This window comes from Loxodonta africana, chromosome 2, assembly GCF_030014295.1.
Source record: "Loxodonta africana isolate mLoxAfr1 chromosome 2, mLoxAfr1.hap2, whole genome shotgun sequence".
Lineage (NCBI taxonomy): Eukaryota > Metazoa > Chordata > Mammalia > Proboscidea > Elephantidae > Loxodonta > Loxodonta africana.
In genome coordinates, this window is record NC_087343.1 from 101,433,130 (window position 1) to 101,454,174 (window position 21,045).

Here is a 21,045-nt window from a genome sequence, read left to right on the forward strand (position 1 = left end):
GCGTTGGTGGGCTGCGGCCGCAGACCCCGCCCCACAGGCGGAGATGGCCGCCTAGCGCCGGTCTATGGTACGGAGCGCCCCTCCCCCACCTTCCGTTTGCGCAGCCCCGCGGCTCTGTTCTCCGCAGGGAAGGAGCTAGGCCACTCGCGTCCTTCGTTTCCATAGAGCTGACTGGGGCTCCTCGCCCAGAGTCCCAGATTCTTGGCTGCTCTTCATATTTTAGCGTCATTGAAGGTGCCTGGGATCCTCCAGTCCTACCTTCCTGTTTACGGAGCAAATTCTTTCATCCTCCTCTCCCTAGTACAATTTTTAAATATATTCAAATAAGTTACCGTAGTTTTGCTGTTGCTGTGCTAGTCAGAAGTAACTACGTAGGCCTTTAAACACATACTCGTGCGTACACACACACACACAGACACACACTTGTGCGCACATCTCTTTCCCTAAAAGGAGGGTCTTTGTACCTGGGGATTGTAATATCTCAGCTGTCTAAAGGCTGGGAACAAGACTAAATGGTTATTCTGAGATTTCTCCACATCCAAAGGCTCTGATTAAATGTTGACAGAAATTAGGCAGCCTCCGGTATGCTCTATAAGGATTTGACCCAGGACCTAGGTGGATCATGATTTTGGAGGCCAAGCTCTACCCTGTCTAAAAACAAACAAAAAAGGTTTGAGACATCGGGAATGAAAATTTAAACAGAATTCATAGTGTATGCATGACAGACACTGCACCTTTTGGTTTATGTTATGTTGTACTCACAATTCCTAATTCATTACTGATGTGCAAGATGTTCCTATTTTAGGAAAGTTTGCCTGATTGCAGTTGTTCAATACATACATTGATAGTTTGGGGTGGGTTTGTATAAAATCAAAAAAACCAAACCCGTTGCGCGGAGTGGTTGGGTAGCAACCCTCTAGAGCAGAGTAGAACTGCCTTATAGGTTTTCCAGGGAGTGGCTGGTGATTTTATACTGGTGACCTTTTGATTAGCAGCCAGCCTCTTAACCATTGTGCCACCAGGGCCTTCCGGATTTGTAAATTTGATTACTGTGCTTATAAGTTAACTCGAACAGCATTCTTAATTTATATGAAATATCAGAGAGACTAAATAACGTCAGCTCTTTTTCCGAATAATGCCACTGAAGTAAGTAAGCTCTGTGAAATAACGTATATGTCTGTGTATATATATGTGGGAGGCGGAGGTGTGTGTCTGGGTTAGCAAGTAAGGTTAGAACATCTTTCTAAGAATGCCAAAGTCAGCTGCCTGAAGTTAAGCCAAGGTGCCTAATTTGGCTCCTAGGCCAAGAGGGAACAGAATTTTTAAATCCACTTGAATTTATAGCTTCAAATACATGTTTAGATAGATAGATTAGATAGCTAGAGTTTTGTTAGTTGCCATCCATTCTCTTCTGAGTCATGGCACTGCCATGTGTGCAAAGTAGAACTGCTTCATAGGGTTTTTGAGGCTGTTACCTTTCAGAAACAGATTGTCAGGCCTTACTTCTGAGGTGCTTCTGGGTGGGTTTGAACCACCAACTTTTAATTAGTAGTCCAGCACTTAAGCATTTGTTTCACCCAGGGACTATATGTCCTTTCTCTGTCTCTGTCTCTCTCCACCCCCCTTCCCTACATATATAACAGCATTTTAGACACACAGTATGAGTTCTGTGATATGTGTCCACATTTTGAAATTAGTTAAAACAGGGATCCAACACTGTATAACCCTTTTCAGTCTTAGCATTTAAGTTTACTTTCCCAGTTAAATGTTTTAGATAAGAGGAATCATGAAACTCCATCCAAACCAAAAACCAAACCCACTGCCGTCGAGTCTATTCCGACTCATAGCGACCCTATAGGACAGAGTAGAACTGCCCCATAGAGTTGCCAAGGAGCGCCTGGCAGATTTGAACTGCCGACCTCTTGGTTAGCAGCCGTAGCACTTAAGCACTATGCCACCAGTGTTTCCAAAAACTCTATCAAACTCTTGAATTCAAAGCTCCAGGACTGATTTCATTCAAGGCTTAATATATCTTCAGAAGAGGGGGGTTTTAAAAATGTTTCTCCTTAGTTTGCTGTAGGAGTAGGTTTAAAATCAAAATAGTTTGCTAAGCAACGAACATTAAAAACTACTAGTTTTCATCATGTGGCCTTAAAAACCATGGCATAGAAAAATGTTCATGATACAATTTCATATAAAAATTAAGACACAAACCAGTGTAATATCTAAATTTTATTGTATGCAAATATGTATTCTCATACATGAAAAAGTATGAAAAATACCTGCACATCAAATTCTTCTCCCCCCACCCTCCAATATTAAGAGTGGTATCCCAGGATGAAGGAATTAGAGACGATTTTAATTTTTCTATATACTTTGTACTATTTTTCCAATTTCCTATGATAAGCATGTATTAATTAAAATTAGGAGTCCTAGTGGTGCAGTGCAAAAGGTTGGCAGTTCGAATCCACCAGCAGCTCCTTGGAAACCCTATGGGGCAGTTCAACTCTGTCCTTAAGGGTTGTTATGAGGCAGAATGAACTCAATGGCAACGAGTTTCATTTTTTGTTTTGGTAGTGCAGTGGTTAAAGTGTTCAGCTGCTAACCGAAAGGTCAATGATTAGAACCCACCAGGTGCTCCATGGGAAAAAGATATGCCATCCTGATTCCGTAAAGATTACACCCTTGGAACCCCTATGGGCTGCTGTTCTGCTCAGTCCTATAGGATCGCTGTGAGCTGGAATCACCTCGATAGCGGTAGGTTTGGTTTGGTTTTTAATTAAAATTAAATGACAAAATTTGTTGTTGTTGTTGTTAGGTGCCGTCAAGCCGGTTCCAACTCATAGCGACCCTATGCAGAACGGAACGAAACACTGCCCTGTTCTGCGCCATCCTTACAATCGTTGTTATGGTTGAGCTCAATGTTGTAGCCACTGTATCAGTCCACCTCGTTGAGGGTCTTCCTCTTTTCCGCTGACCCTGTACTTTGCCAAGCATGGTATCCTTCTCCAGGGACTGATCCTTCCTGCCAATATGTCCAAAGTATGTAAGACGCAGTCTCGCCATCCTTGCTTCTAAGGAGCATTCGGGTTGCGCTTCTTCCAAGACAGATTTGTTCCTTCTTTTGGCAGTCCATGGTATATTCAATATTCCTTGCCAACGCCACAATTCAAAGGCATCAATTCTTCTTTAGTCTTCCTTATTCATTGTCCAGCTTCCACATGCATATGATACGATTGACAATATAGTGGCTTGGGTCAGGCATCCCTTAGTCTTCAAGGTGACATCTTTGCTTTTCAACCCTTTAAAGAGGTCCTTTGCAGCAGATTTACCCAGTGCAATGCATCCTTTGATTTCTTGACAGCTGCTTGCATGGGTGTTGATTGTGGATCCAGGTAAAATGAAATCCTTGAGAGTTTCAATCGTTTTCTCCGTTTATCGTGATGTTGCCTGTTGGTCCAGTTGTGAAGATTTTTGTTTTCTTTACGTTGATTGTAATCCATACTGAAGGCTGTGGTCTCTGATTTTCATAGTGCTTCAAGTCCTCTTCACTTTCAGCAAGCAAGGTTGTGTCATCTGCATAATGCAGGTTGTTAATGAGTCTTCCTCCAATCCTGATGCCCCGTTCTTCTTTATGTAGTTCAGCTTCTCATATTATTTGCTCAGCAGGTATGGTGAAAGGATACAACCCTGATGCACACCTTTCCTGGCTTTAAACCAATCAGTATCCCCTTGTAAAGATTATTTTTGGAAAAAAAAACATTAGTTCTTAAATATAAACATGTAAATTAAACACATTTTACAAGTCCTTATTTATTTTTGTTAATGATAACTTACAATTTATAAGATGCATTATGTTCTCAAAGTTCTTTTGTATACAGAGTTGATCATAAAAGAAATTGTAATGGCAGATGGGAAACATTCGTCATTATTCTCCTACCATAGACCTCTTTAAGCATTCCTGCCACCCTTGTTTGCAGGACCCCACTGTTTTGCCCAACTGTTATACCCTGCTATTCTCATCCTGCCAAACTAAATCAGACCCCTGCATTCAAGGCTGTATTCCTGCCCTCTACTTTTGTCTGCATTCTCTACATCTTTTACTCCTTCAAACATGTTCTAGTTATGTATCATATTGTAAAGAATCCAAAGGACCTAAAAAGCTGGCATGTGGTAAAATGTTCTTAATTATGGTGGTGAATGCCATAGATTCACTTGCATTTCTAACTGGTGTTAACTGCAAAGGAATTTCAGGCATCAGGGATAGGCCCATGCGGGAGATATTTTGGGAAAGTCCACACCACAGAGACATTTGCTTCCTCTGCCTTAAGGCCAACTCTGTTCTCAATCATTATCTCCTCAGTAGTGGTGTTACATGGTTCAAGGTAAGTAAATTTTTAAATTTCAGTTAGTATGATAGGACATTTTCCTTTTGGTTAGCAGCTGAGCTCTTAACCACTGCGCCACCAGGGCTCCTTAAAAATCTATTACTGTATTTAAGTTTTAATTTTTCCGACAGTAAAGATAAAATATTTAACTGTCAGGAACAAATGCTCTATTTTGTTTTCTTTTCCTTTTGTTTTAGAATAGTATCTTTTGTGTGAATGGTTGAAGGACCATACCCATAAGTTCTAGAAAGTTGTATAATTTCCCAAGAAATACTTCTAGTAAAAATATGTTAGGGTATATTTGCTTTCTTTCTAGTACTAGAAGACTTCTAGAAATTAGCTCTTGATCCTCCATATCCTAAAACATATAACCTACCAAAAACTTGACCGTACTTTTAAGGCCTGAATTGTCTGGGTCATTAATATGTAGTAAGGCACTTTTGTATAGTGTTCTCTTTTGAGTTTGTTGACATATCAAGCTAGTGTTTATTGTTTTAATCCTTCAGAGTCGTAGGAAGAATCATCAATCCACCAATTTTGTAGGTATATAAATATATCTATAAATCTGGGCATGTCTAGAAACAACAACAACAAAAAAAACCATTGCGGTCAATTTCTAGTCATAGTGACCCTACAGGACAGAGTAGAACTGCCCCATAGCATTTCCAGGGAGCATCTGGTGGATTCGAACTGCTGACCTTTTGGTTAGCAGCTGTAGTTCTTAACCACTACAGCACCAGGGTTTACTCTATGTCTGTATACATATATGAATATCAATTTTCCCATGTAGCTGTATGAATTAGATCTGTGATCTGGGCCATTAGTTTGTCATAAAGACTGGTGTTAAAATGCATGGCTAAATGTAAGCTCCGTTGCTTCAAGCAGATCATTTTATTATAGGAAGATACTAGATCAGGCTAATGGAATTAAAAAAAAAAAAAAAAAACCGTGCTAGTTATTGTGTGCCATGACTGGAAATCACAATTCTGCAGAAGTTTAGATAATAGTCCAGCTTTTCTTACAACTTTATGAGTAAATGTCCTGTGTTCTCATTTGTTTCTAACAGATTTACATTTGCGTAATGTTTGAAGCAGGACCCCTCATTTTTTTTTAATCTTTTTTTTGTTAATAATTTTTATTTGTGCTTTAAGTGAACGTTTACAAATCAAGTCAGTCATTCTCACAAAAACCGACATGTGCTTTGCTACACACTCCCAATTACTCTCCCCCTAATGAGACAGTCTGCTCTCTCCCTCCACTCTCTCTTTTTGTGTCCATTTCGCCAGCCTCTAACCCCCTCCACCCTCTCATCTCCCCTCCAGGCAGGAGATGCCAACATAGTCTCAAGTGTCCACCTGATCCAAGAAGCTCACTCCTCACCAGCATCCCTCTCTAACCCATTGTCCAGTCCAATCCATGTCTGAAGAGTTGGCTTCTGGGAATGGTTCCTGTCCTGGGCCGGCAGAAGGTCTGGGGGCCATGACCACCAGGGTCCTTCCAGTCTCAGTCAGACCATTAAGTCTGGTCTTATGAGAATTTGGGATCTGTATCCCACTGCTCTCCTACTCCCTCAGGGGTTTTCTGTTGTGTTCCCTGTCAGGGCAGTCATCAGCTGGAGCCGGGCACCATCTAGTTCTTCTGGTCTCAGGCTGATGTAGTCTCTGGTTCATGTGGCCATTTCTGTCTGTTGGGCTCGTAATCACCTTGTGTCCTTGGTGTTCTTCATTCTGCTTTGATCCAGGTGGGTTGAGACCCATTGATGCATCTTAGATGGCTGCTTGCTAGCGTTTAAGACCCCAGGTGCCACTCTTCAAAGTGGGATGCAGAATGTTTTCTTAATAGATATTATTATGCCAGTTGACTTGGATGTCCCCTGAAACCATGGTCCCCAGACCCCTGCCCCTGCTACGCTGGCCTTCGAAGCATTCAGTTTATTCAGGAAACTTCTTTGCTTTTCGTTTAGGACAATTGTGCTGACCTCCCCTGTATTGTGTGCTGTCTTTCCCTTCACCTAAAGTAGTTCTTATCTACTATCTAATTAGTGAATACCCCTCTCCCACCCGCCCCCCACCCTCACGTAACCACAAAAGAATGTTTTCTTCTCAGTTTAAACTATTTCTCAAGTTCTTATAATAGTGGTCTTATACAATACTTGTCCTTTTGCAACTGACTAATTTCACTCAGCATGATGCCTTCCAGGCTCCTCCATGTTATGAAACGTTTCACAGATTCTCACTGTTCTTTATCGACGCGTAGTATTCCCTTGTGTGAATATACCATAATTTATCCATTCATCTGTTGATGGGCACCTTGGTTGCTTCCACGTTTCTGCTATTGTAAACAGTGCTGCAATAAACATGGGTGTGCATATATCTGTTTGTGTAAAGGCTCTTATTTCTCTAGGATATATTCCGAGGAGTGGGATTGCTGGATTGTATGGTAGTTCTATTTCTAACTTTTTAAGGAAGCACCAAATCGATTTCCAAAGTGGTTGAACCATTTGACATTCCCACCAGCAGTGTAGAAGTGTTCCAGTCTCTCCACAGCCTCTCCAACATTTATTATTTTGTGTTTTTTGGATTAATGCCAGCCTCGTTGTAGTGAGATGGAATCTCATTGTAGCTTTGACCTACATGTCTCTAATGGCTAATGATCATGAACATTTCCTCATGTATCTGTTAGCTACCTGAATGTCTTCTTTAGTGAAGTGTCTATTCATATCTTTTGCCCGTTTTTTAATTGGGTTATTTGTCTTTTTGTAGTTGAGTTTGCAGTATCATGTAGATTTTAGAGATCAGGCACTGATCAGAATGTCATAGCTAAAAACTTTTTCCCAGTCTGGAGGTAGGCTTTTTACTCTTTTGGTGACGTCGTTGGATGAGCATAAGTGTTTGATTTTTAGGAGCTCCCAGCTATCTAGTTTTTCTTCTACGTTCTTTAAAATGTTTTCTGTACTGTTTATGCCATGTATTAGGGCTCCTAACGTTGTCCCTTTTTTTTCTTCCATGATCTTTATCAGTTTAGATTTTATATTTAGGTCTTTGATACATTTTGAGTTAGTTTTTATACATGGAGTGAGGTATGGGTCTTGTTTCCTTTTTTTGCAGATGGATATCCAGTTATGCCAGGACCATTTGTTAAAAAGACTGTCTTTTCCACATTTAACTGTTTTGGGGCCTTTATCAAATATCAACTGCTCATATGTGGATGGATTTATGTCTGGATTCTCAATTCAGTTCCATTGAGGACCCCTCATTTTTTTGGCTAGTCCTTTCCTCATTTTTGCCTGTTTAATTTCAGTTTCTTATTCATTTTTCAAAGGAAAGAAATTGCTTTAAAAAGGCTTTTCTGCATTCTGCATCCTACTTTGAAATGTGGCATCTGGGGTCTTAAATGCTAACAAGCGGCCGTCTAAGATGCATCAATTGGTCTCAACCCACCTGGATCAAAGGAGAATGAAGAACACCAAGGTCACACGACAACTATGAGCCCAACAGACAGAAAGGGCCACATGAACCAGAGACTTACATCGTGCTGACACCAGAAGAACTAGATGGTGTCCAGCTACAACTGATGACTGCCCTGACAGGGAGCACAACAGAGAACCCCTGAGGGAGCAGGAGATCAGTGGGATGCAGACCCCAAATTCTCATAAAAAGACCAGACTTAATGGTCTGACTGAGACTGGAGGAATCCCGGCGGTCATGGTCCCCAAACTTTCTTTTGGCCCAGGACAGGAACCATTCCCGAAGACAACTCATCAGACATGGAAGGGACTGGACGATGGGTTGGAGAGAGATGTTGATGAAGAGTGAGCTACTTGTATCAGGTGGACACTTGAGACTGTGTTGGCATCTCCTGTCTGGAGGGGAGATAGGAGGGTAGAGAGGGTTAGAAACTGGCAAAATTGTTACGAAAGGAGAGACCAGAAGGGCTGACTCATTAGGGGGGGAGTAAGTGGGAGTATGGAGTAAGGTGTATATAAGCTTATACGTGACAGACTGACTTGATTTGTAAACGTTCACTTAAAGCTCAATAAAAATTATTAAAAAAAAAAAAAAAGGCTTTTCTGATTTCTCCTATTTTACACTGTTGGTCCTGTTTTCATTTTACTGTGGGCTCTGACAGAAAGTGCTGTTAAATGTACAAAATGGATTATTTTCATTACCTTTATTCCATTATAAAGATACTATGTTTTAAGGTGAGAATTTTGTTTTATACACTGACTCTAGCAAGTCCAAATAATTTAATAATATATACATCAACCCAAAATATGTTAAAATGTCACGTTGGTAGTAAATAATCAAGTTTTAAAATAGCTTATTGTTAAATTGATCTGCAAGGAGTTCATGGATGGTGCAAACGGCTAAGTGCTCGACTGCTAGCCGAAAGGTTGGCGATTTGAATCCACCCAGAGGCTTCTCGGGAGACAGACCCAGCAATCTGCTTCCAGGCCTGGTGATCTGCTTCTGGTAGGTCACAGCCTTGAAAACCCCATGGAGTTGTTCTCCTCTGCACATATGGGGTCGCCGTGAGTCGGAATTGATAGCAACGGAATTGATAGCAACTAACGACAACAACTTAATCTGAAAAGAGAAACATAGTATGGTAATTTTATTTCTTGTAGTTTTATATCACATATATTTAATTCTCAGGAAGCAGTAAAATAAAATTTAAAGAACAACCGTTTAATAAAAGTTTTTGGGTGGTAGCGTTACAGGGAATTTTTGTTTTCTTGATGCTTTCTGTATATTTTGATTGCCTTCTACACATCAGTATTTTAGAATAGTCAGGTAAGCAAGCTTTTAAGGTTTTAAAACCACTCAAACTTCCCTTCTTTAACAATGTTTCTTAAAATAGCCTACCAAATAGCTTTTGAAACTCTTTAATACATAAGTAAAATACAATGGGAAAAATATGTACGTTTAAAACACTCGTACTCCTCTGATAATAGTAGCTTTCAAGAACTATAAAAACAATGATTTCTTTTTCCGTTAGAATACCAAAATGCTATTCACAGATATGTTGAATTTTGCTTGTCTAATATTTCTAGAGGAGTTGCTGGGTGGTGCAAACTGCTAATGTGCTTGGCTGCTAACCAAAAGGTTAAGTTCAAGTCTACCCAGAGGCACCTCAGTAGGAAGACATGGCAGTCTACTTGTGAAAAACCAGCCAATGAAAACCCTATGGAGTACAGTTTTAGTCTGACACCCATGGGGTCTCCATGAGTTGGAATGGACTTGATGGCAACTGGTTTAATATTTCTAGAAGACTTATCATTTTCTAAAGGAAATTTGCTTAAAGGATTTAAGTAACTCCCTAGAATTAATGAAAGAAGTTTTCTCCCTGATTATAAACGTGTTATATAATCCATATGTGACCTTATTATGTGTGTTTGTGTTTGTATGTGTTTTGCATCAGACTAAATCATTATTATTTCTAGGAAAAGAGCATACTCTTTGTAAAGTTTTTGTATATTAACCAGTATATGTCTAGGAATGATAATGCTCAGGAGCTTGGTTGTTATTAACATTTTATTGTGCTTTAAGTGAAGGTTTGCATAGCAAATTAATTTTCCATTCAGTGATTCTTACACAGATTGGTTGTAATCGCTGTAGTATGTCAGCACTCACCCCATTTCCTCCCTGGGTTCCCCGTTTTCATTAGTAGGGTTTCCCTGTCCTTCTGTGTCTTCTCATCTTTGGTTTTGGGCAAATGTTGCCCTTTTGGTCTCATATAGTCAGTTGTCCTAAGGAGCACATTTTTCATGGATGTTATTGTTGATTTTATAGCCCCGTCTATTATTTTGCTGAAAGGTAGCTTCTTGGAGTGTCTGTCATTCCAAGTTAGAAGTTTATCTTAGGACAATACTCTCGGGGGTTCTTCCAGTCTCTTTCAGACCAGTAAGTGGTCTTTTTTTGTTGTTGTTGTTCTACATTTTTTGCCCATTCTACCTGGGACCTTCTATTGTGATCCCAGTGAGAGTGGTCATTAGTGGTAGCCAGGCACCGTATAGTTCTTCTCGTCTCAGGTTAGAGAAGACTGTATTTCATGTGTGCCATTAGTGCTTTGGGTTAATTGTTTCATTGGGTCTTGAATTTTCTTTGTTCTCCTTTGTTCCTGGTGGGAAGAGACTAATAGTTGCTTTTTAGACGGCTGCTCGAAAGTTTTTAAGTCCCCCAATGGTACTCACCAGCTAGGATGTAGAATATTATCTTTATGAACTGTGTTTTGCCAGTTGACCTAGTTGCCCCCTGAGACTATGGTTCTTAGCCTTCAGGCCCAGTAGTTCAGTCCCAATGGCTAAGTAGTTTCTATGATTGTGCCCCCTGTATGGTCTGTTATATATACGAGTATACATGCAGCATTTACAAATATTTATGTAGAAATATGGAAACCCTGGTGGCGTAGTGGTTAAGTGCTATGGCTGCTAACCAAAGGGTCGGCGGTTCTAATCCGCCAGGCGCTCCTTGGAAACTCTATGGGGCAGTTCTACTCTGTCCTATAGGGTCGCTATGAGTCGGAATCGACTCGACGGCACTGGGTTTGGTTTTTGTTTGTTTTATGTAGAAATACCCACAACCATACTGATATATACATACATGGGTATACTCTTGTATGATGCCCCTCACCTATTTAGTGTACATATTAACCCATGTATCTACTCCCAAAGTATTGTTATTACTGTTGCTGCAGGGTTGTCTACGGCATAGCATTTACTGTAGTTGTCCTTTATTCTTGCGTAATTCTCAGTATCTTCCTTTGCCTTGGTCACATTGTGCTGGCTTCCCCCATATTGTATGTTGCCTTACGCTTCACCGGAATTAACACTTGTCTACTATCTAGTTAGTGATTCTCCTTCTCTCCTCCTCCCCTCTCTGGAAACTATCAAAGAATACTTATTTCTGTGTGTAAACCTATTCTTGGCTTTTTATAATAGTAGTCTCATATAATTGTTGTTGTTTTGTGATTGTCTTATGTTGCTCAGCATGATACCCCCCAGATTCATTCATATTGTGAGATATTTCCCAGATTCATCATTAGCCTTTATTATTGCATAGTATTCCATTGTGTGCATATACCACATTTTGTTTATCCATTCATCCACTGATGGGCATTTAGGTTGTTTTCATCTTTTTGCTATTGTGAACAGTGCTGCAGTGAACATGTGTATGCATGCATATGTCTATTGAAATAAGAGTGGGATTACTGGATCGTATGATAATTCTGTTTCTAACTTTCTAAGGAAGTGCCATTACCATTTTCCATAGTGGTTGTGCCAGTTTACATTCCCACCAGCAGTGTATGAGAGTTCCAGTTTCCCCACAACCTTGCCAGGATTATTTGTTTTCTGTTTTTTTTGATCAGTTGCCATTTTTGCAGGGATGAGAGATGATATCTCATTGTAGTTTTCATTTGCATCTTTTTAATTTTGCCACTGGTTCCATGTCCTCTTCTGAATCTGGCCTGAATTTCTGGCAGTTCCCTGTCGATATACCGCTCTATCCACTTTTGAATGATCTTTAGCAAAATTTTGCTTGTGTGTGATATTAATGATATTGTTCCATAATTTTCACATTCGATTGGATCACCTTTCTTGGGAATAGGCATAAATACAGATCTCTTCTAGTCAGTTGGCCAGGTAGCTGTCTTCCAAATTTCTTGGCATAGACTAGTGAGCACTGCCAGCCCTATATCTGTTTGTACAGGGAACTGCCAGAAATTCAGGCCAGATTCAGAAGAGAATATGGAACCAGGAATATCATTGCTGATGTTGGATGGATCCTGGCTGAAAGCAGAGAATACCAGAAGGATGTTTACCCATGTTTTAGTGACTAGTAAAGGCATTCAACTGTGCGGATCATGACAAATTATGGATAACATTGCAAAGAATGGGAATTCCAGAACTCTTAATTGTGCTCACGAGGAACCTGTACATAGATCAAGAGGCAGTAGTTTGGACAGAACAAGGGGATACTGCATGGTTTAAAGTCAGCAAAGGTGTGCATCAAGGTTGTATCTTTTCACCATACCTATTCGATCTGTTTGCTGAGCAAATAATCGGAGAAGCTGGACTGTATGAAGAAGAATGGGGCATCAGGATTGGAGGAAGACTCCAGCCTGCATTATACAGATGACACAACCTTGCTTGCTGAAAGTGAAGAGGACTTGAAACACTTACTGATGAAGATCAAAGACCACAGCCTTCAGTATGGATTACAATCAACGTAAAGAAAACAAAAATCTCACAACTGGACCAATAAGCCACATCATGATAAGTAGAGAAAAGATTGAAGTTGTCAAGGATTTCATTTTACTTGGATCCACAATCAACACCCATGGAAGCAGCAGACAAGAAATCGAAAGATGCGTTGGGCAGATCTGCTGCAAAGGACCTCTTTAAAGTGTTGAAATGCAAAGATGTCACCTTGAAGACCAAGATGTGCCTGACCCATGGTATTTTCAGTTGCATCATATGCATGTGAAAGCTGGACAATAACTAAGGAAGACCTAAGAAGGATTGTCATCTTTGAATTGTGGCATTGACAAAGAATATTGAATATACCATGGACTGCCAAAAGAACGAACAAATCTGTCTTGAAAGAAGTGCAACCAGAATGCTCCTTAGAAGCAAGGATGGCGAGACTGCGTCTTACGTACTTTGGACATGTTGGCAGGAGGGATCAGTCGCTCGAGAAGTATCTTATGCTTGTTAAAGTACATGGTCAGTGGAAAAGAGGAAGACCTTCAAAAAGATGGATTAACACAGTGGCTGCAATGATAGGCTCAAGCATAACAACGATTGCGAGCATGGTGCAGGACCAGGCAGTGTCTGGTTCTGTGGTACACAGGGCACTATGTGTCAGAACTGGCTAGATGGTACCTAACAACAACAATTGGCATCTTGCCTAATAATCGAGAACATCTTCCTGTGTTCGTTAGCTTCCTGAATGTTTTCTTTGGTGAAGTGTCTGTTCACGTTCTTTGTCCATTGTTAATTGGGTTATTTGTCTGTTTGTTGTTGAGATGTTGAAGTTTTCTATAAATTTTAGAGATTAGCCTGTTGTCAGTTACGTTGTAGGAGCTTGGTTATTTAATCCATGTAAATGATTTAAAAAATTGTATGGTTAATAAAGAATACTTTATGCAGGAAGCTAGTTTCATTTTGTTTAATGATGGTAGTATTTTATTTTGTGTGTATGATTTAAATGATTAACTTTTTTTATAAAACATTTAGCTCTCCTGTGTACACTTTATGATTTTGTACTGAGCAGATCCTTGTAACTTTTTAAAGCATTTGCTTCATTGAAGAGCCTTATTCTAAAGACATATTATGTTCTGTATCTGAATTTTATGATTTTAGGGTGTTTGTAGGGGTTCTTGGAAACCCTGGTAGCATAGCGGTTAAGAGCTATGACTGCTAACCAAAAGGTCGGCAGTTTGAATCCACCAGATGCTCCTTGGAAACTGTATGGGGCAATTTACTCTGTTCTATTTTTTATAGGGTCTCTATGAGCCGGAATCAACTCGACGGCAACAGATTTTTTTTTTTTTACGGGTAGGGGTTCCTGTTAAGGTACAATGTTTAAGTGCTGGACTACGAACCCCAAGTTTGGCAGTTCTTTGCCCCTTAGAAGATAGGCCTGGGTATCAGCTTCCGGAAGGTTACGGCCTTCAAAACCGAAAGGAGCAGTTCTACACTACACACGTGGGGTCACCATGAGTCAGAATTGACTCAATGGCAGCTACCAAAAAAAAAAAAAAACCAACCAACAACAGGAAGTTAATATGTGATACCTCTTTCCTGCTTCTGGAGCCAACTGAGAAAATGGAAAGTCAGATATTGAAATAAAAATATCAGCATCAACGGAATAAAAATGGCTTTGATGTGCAACTCCATGCACTTCTTAATACATAACCGTTAAATTGATTTACTCACACAGGCAGTGTAGGACTATACTGGCAGCTCCTCAGCACATGTCAGAAAGCATTTAATATGAACTGTCTTTACAGATACCAAAAACCAAACCCGTTGCTGTCGAGTCGATTCTGACTCTTAATAGCCCTATAGGACAGAGTAGAACTGCCCCATAGAGTTTCCAGGGAGCTCTTGGTGGATTTGAGCTGCCAACCTTTTGGTTAGAAGCCGTAGCTCTTAAGCACTACGCCACCAGAGTTTCCAAAAGATTCAAAGGAGAACCAGGAAGAGCTGAGCAAAGTATATCCAGTTGGTTCTCTCCAGCAGCTTTTCCTCCTCCAAACGGAGATGAAGAAGAGTAGAGGGAGAAACCAGGAGTGATATTACTCTAGCTGAAGTGCATTCTCTTCAAAAGATTAAGCAAGAGAAATGAAGGTTTACTCCTAATCTTGAGTAATACTTTAAAATGTTATCGTCAGACTTTCTTCCCATTTTTATTCTAAATGATTTTCAACCTTTATGTATTTGAGTGTACATGTATATCTATTATACTTCATATTTATTTTAGTTTTTGAAAACAGGATTTCTATAAGGAAGCTTTTTCACTTCACTGGTTATCTGCTATTAGTCTTTGGCTCAAAATTTAGAGTTTTTGAATGTTACTCATTGTTTTGAAAGAAGCCAACTGCCGTGCTTTCCCTGTGGCGTTAGTTAAATATAGTGAAACCTGTGAGAGCCAGAATTCAACGGGACTGTGTTGTTTTTCCGGGTCTCACAAGTTTTCATCTTCGACAGGGTATATTCTTACCATATTTCTGTTGCTTGTTTTAGTGGAAAATATTTGAGTTTTCCTTCTCTTCTGCCTCACACAGGTTCTGGGTTTCACAGGTTTTAAATTTAGAGCTGTATTGACAGGATTTTTAGGAAATGAAAAGTTACCTTGATCTCTCTACTCCCTGCTTTCCTCATCTGTAAAGAGAAACTAGATTTTCTCTAAAATGCCATATCTAATTCTAAAGTTCTAACCTCATGTAAACAGAAGTAATTGTATTCTGATTAGTAATGTTGTGAGTTTTCCGTTTCTTACTTAATGTCCCTCCTCAAAACGCAGAGTACTTTATGAACTACGTTTAAATATGGATTAAGGTCCCTGTAAAAATAAACTTAGATGAAAACTTGTGATTTATTAGTCTGCTTTATAATGAAATTAATATATATCAAGGTTAAATGATAAATTAAGAATAGGATCTATGTGTACCTATTGTATTAAATTATTTGGTATAAATTCTGTGGGACCATTAGTTCTGCCAGTTTCTCCAATGACTCATATATATTCTTCAGTATCTGTCCATAAGCTCTTCAAAAGTTTATATAAAATCTGGTTGTTTCATTGTCCCCACAAGTGTACTTTTTTCAGGGGCTCTTAGCAAAAACCAGTAATTTTAAACTGAAGATAGTTTTTTTTATTATGCTAATATGGAGCCCTGGTGGCATAGTAGTTAAGAACTCAGCTGCTAACCAAAAGGTCAGCAGTTCAAAACCACCAGCCACTCCTTGGAAACCGTGTAGGATTGCTATGAGTTGGAACCAACTTGACTTGAGGGCACTGGGTTTTTTTTTTTTAAATAACAATATTGATTGTTTATACTTTTATGTGGAATTACAGTCATTCCTCATTGTCTATAGTAATGCAAACTTTCCAGTTTCAAGCTAGAAAAAAACCTATAACTTTATTTAAGGTTGCATTTTGAGAAGATTACTTTTAAAACTAGATTCTGTGGTACATAAGTAATTTTCATATTGATATTTACAGTTAAGCCATATATATTTAATTCATTATTTTAGTTTTGAAATGGGTCTTCAGATGGATTTAGTGTTCACTTTTAGCACTCATAATTAAGAAAAAATAATGTCAACCCTGTGAATAGTATCTTTATATGTTATCTTCTTTGTGTGTGTATTTGTTAGATGGAAGATGGTGCTCCAAAGCATATCATTCAGATGACAGGATTTAAGATGGAAGAAAAGGAAGCTTTGGGCAAATTGCTCTTAAAACTGGATTGCACTTTTATTAAGAGTGAGGTGAGTACAGAAACTTGCTTATCAAAATGTTCAAGGTATAGCTGAAAAATAGTATAATTCTAGCCTAAGAATGATAAGATGGCTCCATGATATGTAAGACTTTTTTTTTACTGTGTTATAAAGGAAATCTTACTTTAGTAATATGTTTTTCATATGGATTTCCTCTTTTAGAAATACAAAAATTGTACACATCTTATAGCTGAACGCCTGTGTAGGAGTGAAAAATTTTTAGCAGCTTGTGCAGCAGGTAAGCTTACTGCTCTTCCCTGAAAAAAAAAAAAAATCTTCATGTTAAAGAAAAAAATACCTCACTGAGTAAATTTAAACTCTAGAAAGACAGCATGTTTATTACATCAGACATGTTTTTTGATAGTTTTCTAAGAATATTTGATATAATTTTTTATTTTTTTGAGTAAAACTTTGCAATTCATGAAAAATTTATTAAAATACGCATTTTTAAGAAATATTTACTGCACCAAGGATTTAATGTCTTAGTGGTTTATGTAGGGGAAAAAAAATTCTTTAACAAAAACATTTGGCACAAAATGCTCAAAATGTAATCTTTTGGTGAAGCCTAGGCTCTTCTCAGAAAGTTTCTTTTCTATGATTTATCATTAAAAATAGCCATTGTTTTTGTTTTTTCAACTCTTTCTCTACTCCTGCTGCCTTGCCTCCCATTCCTACCATAAAGCGTGATCATCTGATTTTATTTTTCGAAGATACTAAATCCCATAAACCCAAATTAGGATCAAAATCTCCTGTTTCCCTTTGTCACCATTGGGATTCCTTCTGTAGTTTTCTCTACTGTGAGGGTGAATTTACCACTTTTAGAGTGACTTACCAGGAAAAGGCTAGGATTCGTTATTACCCCCCACAAATGAATGCATACATTGTCCCTGCGGTTTACAAAAACTATTGATGCTCAGATCAAAAAACTACAAAATAGTATTACTATCCTGAGAAATTCTCTAATGTAATAAATTTTGTTTTTCAAAGTGTAACAATGCTGTGAACATTATCGGAGAAGTTTATTAGCAAAGTGGAAAGGATATAAATCAAGCCCAAAATCGTGAATAACAATAAAAATTCAATTAATACTACGTTTTATTTTAGATTTCGAAACCTTATATCGATCTTTTCTTTGCAATATTTAGACTTGTCATAGAAATGATTATATACAATGTTCAGTGATACTGTAGCTGTAGGCTTCTTGCTATCAAAAATTTAGGAAAACATTGTAGTATAAAAATAATGTTGACATTTTAGTCTCATGTTGAGAAAGGTTGAAATTTATTTGATATTTGATCTTTAGTGTTTAACCTTATCAGAACCAGAATTCTTTTGTGGATGACAGTACATTTGCTTTCCAGGAAAGTGGGTACTAACTAAGGACTACATAATTCATAGTGCCAGAAGTGGCAGATGGCTTGATGAAACAACTTATGAATGGGGATATAAAATTCAAAAAGACTCCCAGTATTCACCTCAAATGCAATCTGCACCTAAAAGATGGCGTGAAGAATTGAAACGCACTGGTGCTCCAGGAGCCTTCCACAGATGGAAAGTTGTTCTCCTTGTTAGATCTGATAAACGAAGTGATTCTCTTATAAGGTAGGATGAAATCTCATTAAAAAAATGAGGTAATTAATGAGAAAACAATTTTGATTTGCATGCAAGACAGCTTTGGTTTGCATGAACACCTTTTTGTATTTCTTTGCAATCATTAATTTAGTCCAAACGAGCCATTGACTGATGCTTTGATCTCCTAGTTAAGCCATTCGGCTCCTTTAAGTGTATGTCACTAATAGAAGAAAATGTATTTTATGGTATTGCTTTAGACTATCTTAGTGATTTTTTGCCTCCCATGTTAGTTTTTGACCAAGTATAATAAATCAAGTAAATTGGGAGATTTCTGTTTTTGCTTTTGGAGCACTTTTAGATTTTTGAAGTAGAGTTATTATATCATCCCAAAAGCTTTCTTCTGGGTTTATGTAAGAATGGCATGTGGGCAGTGTCTGACCTCCTCCAACCCCACAAAGGGGAAGGAGAACCAAGATCAGCAGGATAGCCAATCCCCAGCTGTGCATCATAGTCATGCCTCTCCCTGGCCCTCAACCTCTGCACAAAGGCACTCAGCTTTCTCTCTCTGTGGGCTAGGAAGCCCACCGTTCCATCTCCTGCTGCCAGGTCTCTGCTGCTGGGGTCTGTTCTGTTGGTTTGGCCTTTCTTGGTGGTGGTGGATTCCTCTCCTCTGGAATTGGCTCTCTCTAAGGAAAAACTGACCAGTCCGCTTGGTGGGCACAGATTACCCTATCACACAGTCACCTGGGTGGGAAGTTATAAGCCCTTAGCCAGAGTGGCCACACACAAAAGTAATCCAACTGCAGTTTATATAGTACTGTCTTCATGATTCATACTTTTTCCATCATAATTTCATTTCGTTTTATCTTTTGCGTCATATCTTTAAAGACTTTTTAATGGGTATACTGTATTCTTGGACTGTCAGTACTTTTTTGGAGGGGGAGAGGCTTTTTATCATCTTAGCAGAATTACCATTTACCGGACAGTAAAAGGTACCTATATTAAACGTACACTTTGATGAGTCTGAACCAATATATACACCCATGTTACCCCCACTACAGTCAAGATTTATAACATTTACATCATCCTACAATGTTCTCTTGTGCCCTTACAGATTTGCCCTTGCAGATTTAATTCTGCACCACCAACACCAGGCAATTGCTGATTTTCCTTTCTGTCACTATAGATTAGTCTTTCTTATAGGTTTATATAAATGGGATCATATGTATACACTCCTTTGATGCAGTTTCATTTGCACAGCATGATATTTTTGAGATTTATCTATATGATTGTATTTATCAGTAGTTCATTCCTTTCTATTGCTAAGTAGTATCCCACTGTAGCAATTTGTTTACTTATTTACCTTTTGATGGACGTTTGGGTTGTTGCCAATTTATGCTAATATGAATAAGGCTTCTATGAAACTTTAAGTTTTCATGTCGACATGTTTTCTTTTCTCTTGGGTAATTATGTAGAGATGAAGTTGCTAGCTCAGATGTATGTGTATGTTTAACATAAGAAAATGCCAAACTGTTTTCCAAAGTAGTTGAACCTTTTTACACTCTCATTAGCAGTGTATGAGAGTTCCAGTTGTTCTGCTATTACTTAGACATTATTGTAGAAAATTAATTGACTATGTATGTGTGGTCTATTTCTGATCTTCCTATCCTGTTCCATTGATCTGTATGCCTACCTTACACCAACATCACACTGTTTTAGATTACTGTAGCTTTATAGTGAGTCTTAAAATCAGGTAGTGTGTGTCCTCCAGCTTTGCCATTTTCAAAATTATTTTAACTACCCTGGATCCTTTCATTTTCATGTATAGTTTAGAATCAGCTTATCAATTTCTACAGAAAGGCATGCTGGGATTTTGACCGCTATTGTATTGAATCTGTAGGTCAAATTGGGGAAGAATCGATATCTTAACAATATTGAGTCCTCTCGTCAGTGAATGCTGTATCTCTATTTACTGAACTCTTACCATTAATGTTTTATAGTTTTCATTGTTCATATCTCGCACATATTTTGTTAAATTTATCCCTAGATATTTTATTTTTTGGAATTCGATTATAAATGTATTGATCTAAAAGTTTTTATCCGCATCTGTTGTGATAATTGTCTTCTCTTCTTTATTCTGTTAATATGGTGAATTACATTGATTGATCCCCAAATATTAAACCAAATTTGTATTCTTTAAATAAACTCTACTTTATCATAGTATATTATCCATTTTGAATATATTGCTGGATTTTATTTGCAAATATTTATTAAGGATATTTGTATCCTCAACCTGAAAAAGGGCATCTATGAAAAAATCTAAACTTAATATCTTATTTAATGGTGAAAGATTTTTTCCCTCTGTGATGATCAGAACAAGGCAAAGATGCTCACTCTGACCGTTTCTCTTATAACGCGATACTGACTCGACAGCACTGGGCCAGTGCTTGTTGCAGTTGAGTCCATGCCAACTCATGGCAACCCAATGTGTTACTGAGTAGAACTGCTCCACAGGGTATTTGGACTAATTTTTATGGCTGCAGATTACCAGGCCTTTCTTCCAGGGTGCCACTGGGCGAGTTTGAACTGCTGAGCTTTAGGTTAGTAGTGCAACACAAACCGTTTGTGCCACCCAGGGACCACGGACTGAGGTACTACCAGTGTAATAAGGCAGAGAAAAAAAATAAAAGACATACACATTGAAAACAAAGAAGTATAAAACTAATTGTCTTTATTTCCAAAAGACATGGTCGTGTACTAAAAATTTGTAAATATAAAATAAAAGCTTCTAGCACTAATAAGTGAATTTAGCAACACCACAGAATAACAGATCAATATACAAAAATTAGTTGTATTACTATATACTAGCAATGACAGGTTGGAAATTGGAATTTAAAAAACAATATTATTTTTTGGTTTCATAAATTTTCTCTATTGTTCATCCATTTGTTTCACTGATTTCTGCACTTGGTTTTATTCCTGCTTCTTATGGCTTGGAAACCTTGGTGGCGTAGTGGTTAAGAGCCACGGCTGCTAACTACATGGTTAGCAGTTCAAATCCACCAGGCGCTCCTT

The 21,045-nt window shown here is 38.4% G+C and overlaps 1 protein-coding gene across 5 annotated transcripts in view; it reads left to right on the forward strand.

Moving 5' to 3' along the window:
* The window catches only part of SLF1 (SMC5-SMC6 complex localization factor 1), a 77,713-nt gene that overhangs the window by 443 nt on the left and 56,225 nt on the right, over positions 1 to 21,045 (forward strand). For 3 of the 5 annotated variants that reach the window (XR_002785675.2, XM_003404986.4, XM_023547715.2), the window contains exons 2-4: positions 16,276 to 16,389; positions 16,561 to 16,636; positions 17,760 to 18,000. Coding sequence is in view for 3 of the 5 variants with exons in the window: in XM_003404986.4 (XP_003405034.1) it covers positions 16,276 to 16,389; positions 16,561 to 16,636; positions 17,760 to 18,000 (431 nt within the window). In the remaining 2 variants the exon portion in view is untranslated. Of the gene's footprint in view, positions 1 to 7; positions 2,758 to 16,275; positions 16,390 to 16,560; positions 16,637 to 17,759; positions 18,001 to 21,045 lie in introns of those variants that run through there. The other 2 variants (XM_064274147.1, XM_064274153.1) reach the window with 2 other exon arrangements.